General features: G+C 43.6%; 1 protein-coding gene across 1 annotated transcript; it reads right to left on the bottom strand.

Moving 5' to 3' along the window:
- Nucleotides 1–298: 298 nt before the first annotated feature.
- Nucleotides 299–10,083, bottom strand: LOC128443890 (synaptic vesicle glycoprotein 2B). Its single transcript, XM_053426096.1, has 14 exons — nucleotides 9,764–10,083; nucleotides 9,053–9,279; nucleotides 7,078–7,258; nucleotides 6,768–6,919; nucleotides 6,289–6,422; nucleotides 5,974–6,063; nucleotides 5,482–5,595; nucleotides 4,545–4,633; nucleotides 4,327–4,402; nucleotides 3,961–4,049; nucleotides 2,765–2,898; nucleotides 1,881–2,081; nucleotides 1,537–1,696; nucleotides 299–482 (listed from the first exon to the last, which is right to left on the bottom strand). The coding sequence occupies exons 1-14, from the start codon at nucleotides 9,994–9,996 to the stop codon at nucleotides 299–301; spliced, it is 2,064 nt and encodes a 687-aa protein (XP_053282071.1). The 5' UTR covers nucleotides 9,997–10,083.
- Between the last annotated feature and the right edge of the window lie 381 nt (nucleotides 10,084–10,464).

The raw sequence follows: 10,464 nt of genomic DNA on the forward strand, positions 1-10,464 counted from the left end.
TTTTTGGCCACGTTGAAGGAACAAAATTCTGAGAATAAAGTCGTAAATGAGAATTTACAAATTTAATTTATATAAAATTAAGATTTTTCTTGTAATATTATGACTTTATTTATTCTTATACTTAAAATAAAAAATAAATCCAGTGAGTATCCGCCTCACTTTCTAACACTGAAGAACTAATCCTCTAAACCCAAAGTGGAAACATCGCCCTCTTCTGTCGAACGTGTAGAAACTAAATGATGCACATGAAAATAAACATGGAAGTAGTTTTTCCGACATCGAGCGTCTCCCAGCGTCCTCACTGCAGGATCTTCCCCCGCGTGTCCGGCAGCTTCAGCGCCAGGAGGCCGCCGCCGGTCAGAGCAGCGAAGGAGAGGAGGATGGGGACGGCCGTGGTGACGCCCACGAAGCTGGAGAAGATGGAGCTGCCGAGCACCGCGGCCAGTTTACACAGAGCGTTCAGCACGCCGAACGCTGTGGCCCTGAGAGACAGAGGGACTCGGGTCAGAGACTCAAACTGTCCCCTTCACCACGGAAGACAAATTAAATTAATCTGTTGGTATATAGATAGATAGAGAGAGAGAGAGAGAGAGAGAGACAGAGAGAGAGAGAGAGAGAGAGAGATAGAGAGATAGATAGATAGATAGATAGATAGAGAAATAGTTAAGTAGATATATAGATAGATAGATAGATAGATAGAGAGAGAGAGAGAGAGAGAGAGAGAGAGATAGAGAGATAGATAGAGGGATAGATAGATAGATAGATAGATAGATAGATAGATAGATAGATAGAGAGAGAGAGAGAGAGAGAGAGAGAGAGATAGAGAGATAGATAGAGGGATAGATAGATAGATAGATAGATAGATAGATAGATAGATAGATAGATAGAGGGATAGATAGATAGATAGATAGAGGGATAGATAGATAGATAGATAGATAGATAGATAGATAGATAGTTTGATTGATAGATAGATAGATAGATAGATAGATAGATAGATAGATAGATAGATAGATAGTTAAGTAGATAGGTAGATAGATAGATAGATAAGTAGATAGATAGATAAATAGTTAAGTAGATAGAAAGATAGATAGATAAATAGATAGATAGATAGATAGATAGTTTGATAGATAGATAGATAGATAGATAGATAGATAGTTAAGTAGATAGATAGACAGATAGATAGATAGATAGATAGATAGATAGATAGATAGATAAGTAGATAGATAGATAGATAGATAAGTAGATAGATAGATAAATAGTTAAGTAGATAGAAAGATAGATAGATAAATAGATAGATAGATAGTTTGATAGATAGATAGATAGATACATAGTTAAGTAGATAGATAGATAGATAGATGGATAGATAGATAGATAGATAGATAGATAGATAGATAAATAGTTAAGTAGATAGATAGATAAATAGATAGATAAATAGTTAAGTAGATAGAAAGATAGATAGATGGATAGATACATAGATAGATAGATAGATAGATAGATAGATAGATAGATAGATAGAGAGAGAGAGAGTAAAGGCACCTTTTAGAAGCCGGGTAGAGCTCCACCGTCACCACCTCGATGCCGTTCCACGCCGCCACGCTGACCCCACAGAACAGACACTGCAGGGCGATGATCGCTGATTGGCTGAAGCTCAGAAACAGGAAGAAGGTACAGCCGGCGGAAATCAGCATGGAGCCCCCTGTGGAGAGAACACCACGGATCTTTATGACCGTTACTGAACCGGCGATTCAAAAGTGATTTGAAAAGTAACATGCAAAAAGCAGAATTGGTTGATAAAGATTTAAGAAAAAGAAAATTCGAGGATGTTTCGTATTGTGAAATAAGCAAGACTATCAACCAATCACTGTCCTCCATCTGATCACCTATGATCTTCACTCGGCCGATCTTCTCCATGAAGAGCGCTGAGATGATGTTGCCCGGCAGCACGGCCAGACTCCCCAGGAAGCTGACCAGGTAGATGAGCACGTCGTTCTCCTCGTCGTGGTCCAGGTGGCAGCCCGGCTTGTTGTGCTCAAAGGTCGAGTTCTCCATCCTGCAGTTGATGAACTTCTCCTCCCACAGATCTGCAGAGGAACAGGAGGAGACGTGATGTTTCCTCAGAGTTGTACTGTCTCTCAGAGCCATTGACCAGCTGCTCCGATGTCACGGTGTGGTCCCTGTTCTTATTTAGTTAAAGAGGAATTCAGGTAAATTTTAACCTGGAACCAGTGTTTATATATGTGGGTGTGAAATAAATGTTATTTTTCAACCTAGAGAACCAAGAAAATGTTATTTTCACCAATAAAAGGCTCAAATTGAGTCATTAAACAATTGTTACTTCTCTCTCTCGTCCTTTAAGGTTAATCCACGATCATCAATAAACTATTTTAACTCAGATTCGAGCCCCTGCTTGTGATCATACATCACGAGGTGTAACTCCACGGTCAGCTCGCACAGAGACTCGCTGATTAAAACAATCACAGATATTGTTTTAATGTCAGTAAATGGAAACTTCAGTTGAGAATTGGTGTGAAAACTATCAAAGTGAACCAATTCCTGTGATCTGAGATTATGGAGATACACGATATCTGCATAATCCCGAACAGTAAAGAGAACTCTGGGATGGATTTTTCTCTTTGACCCACTTGTACAGACAAATGAGACACAGTGGACGTTTCTGGACCATGTGACCCCTCAGAGGACGGACGGGTTTCTGACCCATCGGAGCTGTGGTTCCTCCGAACCCCCCCCCCCCAGCTGAACCCACCTGTGTTGGTGAAGAGCGTGGAGCGGATGGTGCAGTTCTCAAACACTGTGTCTGTGGACCTGATGTCCTCAAAGTGACAGTCTTCAAACAGAGAGTCCTCAAACTTCACTGACTTCATCTCTATTCGGATGAACCTATGGGGATGGGATGGGACACACACGCACACACACACACACACACACGCAAACAAACACACACACAAAGAAAACATGGACTCACTTCTATCGCTGTGGTGTCACAGAATCAGAAAAGACACAATGGGCTGTAATGTGTTAAATCCCTTCACTGTTCAGACTTTAACCCAAAGCCCGTTGAGTCGTTCTTAAATTCTGCAGAAAGCGTAGAAGTTCAATAATATACAGTTCTGTAGGAATCTGTATATCTGCAGTGAAACGTTCTCCGGCTCCACTGAGCTGAGACGATCTCATGGGACCTGGAGGCGCTGGAACTAAAATCACGTTGTGCGTCTTCACCACATGGACAGAAAACCCCCGACATGCACATGTGTACACAATTCACACCGTTCACAGTATCCAGAAATACTGTAAGTCTCTGTAGACTCCTGGAGGTTTACGCCCCTCGAAGTGTCACTCAAGGCTTTTTATTTGTTCTGATCTCAAACATGTGACGTGAGGTGATGACGAGTCACGTGATGTTTCTGATCACAACAGACCTGAGGATGAACTGACTGATAACTCTGAGTTCACAGGCCGAGCTGCAGATGGAAGTGAATGTTTAAGACTGATGTTGAAATCTGAGTGATTTTAACATCTCAACCCACAGATCAAGATGCTGCTGCTTCACTGAGATTATAATAAACACAACGAATAGAGAAAAACCCAATGAAAATGTTTGTACAAGTTAATATCTGCTGAGTTTCATACTGATGTATTCCTATTTGGTTGCTGATTTTAAACTCAGACAGTTCATAAACACAGTGGCCACATTATGAAACTATGCATATTATTAATATAGAATGAAATTGTTAAATTCTTATTCTGTCGCTTGTAACGAGGATGAAAAACACTGTCCTCAGTTTTACCTAAATGATCTGAGCTACAAAGACTCATCTCATCTCACACTCACTGTTTGAAACAAACAGATATTACATATAATATATTATATAAAGTATAGTAAATGTATATTTGTACATACACCGCTGAGCTGTATCCAGACAGTGACACCGTGAGACTTACTTGTCGTGGATATATTCTCCTTCTGTGTGGATCTGGTTTTCCAAAGAAAAGTTAAAGTGGAAGTTTTCCACTCGTTCTCTATGCAGCACCTGAGAAAAGAGACAGAAGTCCAGCTGTGAACATCAGGAGCAGCTCCTCCGTGCTCCTGTGCTCGTGAGCTTCTGATTCCAACTTCCAAAAACACGAATCAGAAACAGGACCGGAGGTTGATGGCAAAGTTTTCTCATGAGCTTTATACATCATTTGCAGAAAACTACAGAGTCCAGTAGTTCCTGGTATTTAAGTCCAACCTTTAACTGAGCGACTAATGGGTTTATGCAGATTAAAGCAGAGTCGCTCTGAGTTTCCATGACTTCATGACTTTACCTTGACCTTGGACTTGTATTCCTCGTACTGAAGGTGTTTGATCATGTCAGGGAACCACACGGACAGACCATAGTAGCTGTGATCGAGAGAGGACAGAGTCAATACAACTGAACTTCGACCCAGACTAAATAAACTGCAGCTCCATGATCAGATCAGGGATTTGCTTCTGTACGGCCGAACAGCAGTTTGAGGTGCCGGCTCTGGAGGTGTGAACCAACCTGAAGGCCATGCAGAACCAGATGACGGCCATGAAGAGCGTCGCCAGCCTCAGCTCTGCAGACACGAGAGACGCCACGTTCTTCAACACCTGGAACAAAAAGGAATGTAGAGTCGACTCTCTTTGGATTTACTGCTGCTGCTCTCTCACATTAGAATTCCAACATATGGAACAATTCTACTCCAGTGCAGATTCTAAGTTGCTGTGCGTGGTCTGTACTATTATACACTATTCATACACGGAATGCGATTCAGAGAAGCCGGGGAATTGAACCACCGACCTTCTGCTTAGAGAACAACCCTCTCATGTTTAAGGAAATAACTAAATGGCCTCAGATATGAGCATTTTAGCTTTTGATTCTCAGTTTGAGTCAATCCAGTGGTTTCTGAAAGTGTGTCATTGATCCAGGAAGTGATGAATGGACTTGTCTACACACAGTGAGTATATTGAATCTACCCATAGTAGTGTGTAGGATGTTTCTGTCTGTGCAATAGAGCTGCAAGGTTCCTCCTGACTAGCACAAGGAAACTGTGTTTGATTCTGTCATCGTCTCAAATACTGGATCACAGCTTCCTGAGTGAAAGACTGAGGCAGTTGTTTCCTTGACTGAAAAGAGTTTGGGTCCTTAAACCCTGCTGTGCCCTCCTGTGGTGCGCCCCAGGGTTCTGTCCTGGGTCCTATACTTCATTTTCTGTTTTTAACTGCTCCAGATTCTCAGCTGAAGGGAGACAGAGCTTTTAAAATGAGGAAAATACAGCAGGCTGAGTCAGTAGCTTTTCATTTAAATCAAATCTTAAAGCGTACTGATACCGCATTCACTGATTCTACCTTACTCTAGTTTTTAATCATCATAACAGGAAGAAATGTAAATATTTTGGTTTGATGCCTTTGGGACCCGGTGGTAACCACAGTCTCAACCAGTGAGCGTGACCACATACCAGTTTGCAGAGCGTTAGCGAGCGCACAGCCCATCGCTGCACAGACGTCCCGGTCGCACTCTGAATCTCAATGAACTCGTCCTCGGCTGTTTTCGGAGCCTTGATGTGAGTCACCTGAAAAGATGGAGGACAAGGAAAATAGAGTCAAAACAACCTCCTCCAAAATAAAACTAAACTTTGACTTCACACTTTGATTTCAGCTCCTGCCCTGAACTCTCAGATGGAAGCTCTGAACTGGTTCCTTCTCTCATGTCAAGCTCTTCTTCAGATTTCTACAAATACAACATATTGACTCATAAATGAGAAATTACACAGTCAGATATTACACAGCAGTTTTCAATCTGCAAAAAAAAAGTAAACAAGTGAGACACCGAAACAGGCCTGAGGAGTATTTAAAATGAGATGTTGGATATTCAAACCCTGAATATCACACGTATCTCTTCACTGTGTATTTTAATAAACTTCCATTGTGTTACATCCACACGTACTCACAGTAAACACTTTTTCCGGTTGTCCCTTGGCTCTCCAGTTGGTGTCGTGAACTTGCTTCAGGATCATCCACGCCTCGTCGTGTTTGGCATTCTGCTCAACACACACACACACACACACACACACACACACACACACACATATATACGTTTTAACTGTTTTTTATCGCTAAGGCTAATTGGAAGTCTGCATTTAAGATATAAGTGTTAGTTTGAAGGACATATTCAAGTAGAAATACACAATTTGGAAAAACAACCTAATAGATGAGGCAACAATTTGCCTCCACACAGTGTCGGAGCTGAAGTTCTGCAGTCTCACCTCCAGGAGGAAGCGAGGGCTCTCCGGCATGAAGGTGAGTCCGACCAGAGAGGTGATGGCCGGGAGAGCTGCAACCAGGATGAAGACCCTCCAGCTGTGGAACTGGAACTCTGTGCCCATACTGAAGCCCCAGCCTGTACACACACACACACACACACACACACACAGACACACACATAAACAAAGGTGAAAACAGCACTCTGGGCTAAAGGCCTGCAGGTGTGAATCCGCCTCCTGAGAGCGTTGGGGTTCAATCCCTTCCCAAAGATTTGTCTGATTAACAATTGTGCAATATTCAATGGGAATCAGCAGCATGGGTATACAGTTGAAAAAATATATCAACTCATCTGCAGCCCACACTCAATGGTGTGATTTCAAATCTGGACACTCTTCAGTAGATGTTCCTGTTTCCTCACAGGCAGCGTTAGAGGAAAGCTCTGCAGCATTTGAACAGGTTATTAGAATCTCCAAGTTCTCACCATATCTGGGGATGATGCCCCAGGCGGTGAAGGAGGCATAGATCCCACCGATCATCCAGAACATACACAACCAGGACAGATGCTCTCCTCTCTTGTCCATCTGAAGAAACTCAGAGAAGTACGTGTACACGATGGGTACTGTCCCGCCGATGCTGTGAGGAGAGAAAGTTCCACTAAATACCAGCAAGTCGACTATAATACACCAATATCTGCTTTTTATTTAACTGGAGGTTTTAAGCAAATGTGAGCTAATGAAGCTGATGTGGTTGAAAGTGCTGGAAAAAGCTTGTTGTGTGTTTGTGGTCGTTACCCGACGCCAGACAGCACCCTGAAGAACAGGAAGAAGCCGTAGCCTTGGGCGAACGAGGACAGGAAGGCGAAGACGCAGTTTATCGCCAACGCCACGATCAGGCAGCGCCGCCGGCCGACCTTGTCTGCGAGGCCCCCCCACAGGAAGGCCCCCACCATCATGCTCACGAAGACGGTCAGACCTGCACCGAGAGAAGAAGAGAAAGAGCAGAAATAATAAAGTTTTATTCACTTCATCATTGAACTGTGAACTGAACATGTCCTCCTTCTTCACGTCAGACTGTCCTGACGTCTGGTGGCAGAAATGTTTCAGCTCACTCAGCTCTTTATAAGATTTTCATTAGTGCTGCTGCCTTCACCCAGTAGCACCTCGACTGGTGCCAGGTACTGGCAGCGTCACACTGCAGCATGCAGATGGCCGGGCCACAGGGGAGAGCAGGGACTGATCCTGGGTCTAACACTGCAAACACAGTATTTTATATAAATGTGCACGAGGACAGAAATAAAGACTCATTTCAGGTCTAGCTTCTCTAACTGGGTCTCGGGGATCTGAGGCAGCGCTGAGATGCTACAGCTCCTTTTCCCGAGGTCGGGACGGAGCTTCAATAATTCTGACGCTGTCGTCTGCTGACTCAGAAACAAACCCAGACTCTGTGTTTTCAGAAGAGGTAGAGAGGGAGAACGGAGGAGGAGAAGCTGTGAGGGTCTGCAGGAGGTCAGGTGACTCTCAGATGAATATAAATACACTTTATACCCAAGAGGAGAAAGTGTTTTTATTTTCTCAGCACTTCTGCAACTTCAGACAAATCGATTCCGGTCGATTCCTCCTTCTCGGTTTGCGACAAGATCGAGAGCAGATGAGATGAAGATAGATGGAGGAGGATGAAAATAGAAGGCATAGAGACGGGAGGATGGAGAGATGGTAACAGGGAGAGAAAGAGAGGGAGAGAGCAGTAAAAGTAAAAGCATCCCTGATTAGTTTCTCTGCCACCGGCCTGTCTGCTGCTGAGTCAGGCGTCTGCAGAGGAGACGACTGACGATAAACAAGATGAAGATCTACAGGGCACCGCATGTTAATCACAGTACAGTGAAGTAACAATGAACAAATACTTTGTTACTGGTTTCCAGGTATATGTACTTTACTGGAGTATTTTATTTTTACTTTTACTCCACATTTTAAATATCTGAACTTTCTACTCATTAGATTTTCGGCTCATTACTGTGAACATCAAGACAGATTTAATACTAAATGGACGATAACACAAAGTAGACGATAACTTGATGTATATGTATCAGTGGATATCTCGCACAACTAATGCAACACAACGTGATGCGGAGCGAATATGTGAGGAAATAAGAACATGGAAGAAAGTGAGGAATCAGAAAACATCTGTAAAAGAAGCAGAGCAACAAAACAGCCTCAGCTTTTATACTCTTCCTGGAGTAAAGATGTTGACTCAGCACTTTTTCTTTTACTTCAGTCGTTTTAAAGAAATAACAGAACCTGGATGCATATATATATATATATATATATATGGTATTTACAGCAGGAAGTCGTTAAGGACCAATAGACTGATTTATACAAATCACTCCTCATCCAACGAGCTGATTCATTCCTGCCTCGGAGCCCATTAGCTAATTAGACTGCAGCACGAGGATTTACAGAGAAGTTTCAGAAACCCAATGACTCCCCATTGGCTGCCTGTGTGTGTGTGTGTGTGTGTGTGTGTGTGTGTGTGTGTGTGTGTGTGTGTGTGTGTGTGTGTCAGCTCTCCTAAGAGTGAAGCCAAAACATTTTGTTCTCCCCCAGGTTGGCTGGCTGCAGTATAGGTCCTCCATGTTAACAGATGGGACAATTAAATAATCCAAAAAGACGTTTTCCTAAATATGTTATGTGTCGTTTCACGTTCATCATCATGACCACATCTCTTTCAAAGAAAACCCTTCGACCAACAACAAGCCTGTCGAGTTCTTACCCAGCATTCCTTTCTCTGCGTTGGACAGACACAGATCCTTTTCTGCGGAGGGAAGAACGAACGCAACCACAAAACATTCCACTCCATCGGCCATCAGCGCCAGGCCCAGCACGATGAAGAGCGTCCACTGGAACTTCCCGTGGCCACAGTCCTCCATGATGTCCTCGTACTGCTCGGACAGCTCCTCCAGCTCGGAGACAGCAGACCTGGCAGATCGAGCTTTAGCCCTGGGACACAGAGAGAGAACGAGAATAAGAAAAAGAATGAAAATGCTAAGCGAATATGACCATGTTTGTTGAAACTGATAAAAATCTGTGATTCATTTTACACAGTTCTGAAAACGATAAAATGAGAGATGTTGGTTTGTGGTTTGTCAGGTCAACACAGTTCTCGTGTGCATCTGACTGAGCAGAGACGATCCTGCAGTATTTTAATTAATCCAGATGTCGACACAGGCTGCACAACACAACACAACACACACACACACATCTATCTCACGCTATGCAACTGCAGCGCAACGAGCATGATGTGAATAAAGAGTGAAGTGTTGTGCGGCTATGAACTGCAGTGAGATGATAAGTTTGGAGCCCAAAGTTTGGTGACTGAAGACAAAAAGTCGGAATGAGGCCTCTGCAGTTGTTGTTGCACTTTTCCATGTCTTTCGGTTCAGGGAAAACATAAAACAACCGAGGAATCGAACGTGTGTCTCACCGTGCCGCCCTCTGAGCCGCCTTCACCTCGTCAGGGTGAGGTATCCCCTGATATTCTCCCTCGTACATCTGGTCCTCTTCATCGTGTCCCTCCGTGGCGTCGCTCGCTGCGTCCTCTTCCTGCCGAGGGTCCGACTGGTACCCGTACCCGTCAGGGCCCCCCCCCTCTCCGTACGTCCCGTAGCTGTCGCCCCCCTGCTGTTGGTACACGTTGTTTTGGTAGGGGTCGGCCATCTTGACTCACCCAAGCCCGCGAGGCTTAAAAATGATTTAAACGACAAGACGTTCGTTTGACTTGTGGGTTGTTTCTATTCCGGTGTTGAGAGATTAACACGTTTTTTTTTTTACGTTAGCATGATCACGATCTTTAGTTACAGTTATCTGGAGCTTCTCTGCCGTGACGTGTCGGCTTCGGTCTCTGGTCCTACTGGTCGTACTGGTCGTACTGGTGATGACTCCAGAGTCCAGTCGGGTCTCTTCGTCGGTTTTCACTCCTGAAAACAGAAAAACTCACGTTAATTTAGTCTGAAGAGATTCACACAATATTCATATAAGTATAATAAATACGGCTTTTGATTTCTCATGAAGAACATTTGTTGGATGTTGAGTGAGAGGCGACAGGTCACAGTAAATAAACATGTAAACAACGATTCACTCTCTCTCCATCGGTAACAACAAACTGAACTGGTGAGTCGATGGTGA

The sequence above is a fragment of the Pleuronectes platessa genome, chromosome 7 (assembly GCF_947347685.1).
Source record: "Pleuronectes platessa chromosome 7, fPlePla1.1, whole genome shotgun sequence".
Lineage (NCBI taxonomy): Eukaryota > Metazoa > Chordata > Actinopteri > Pleuronectiformes > Pleuronectidae > Pleuronectes > Pleuronectes platessa.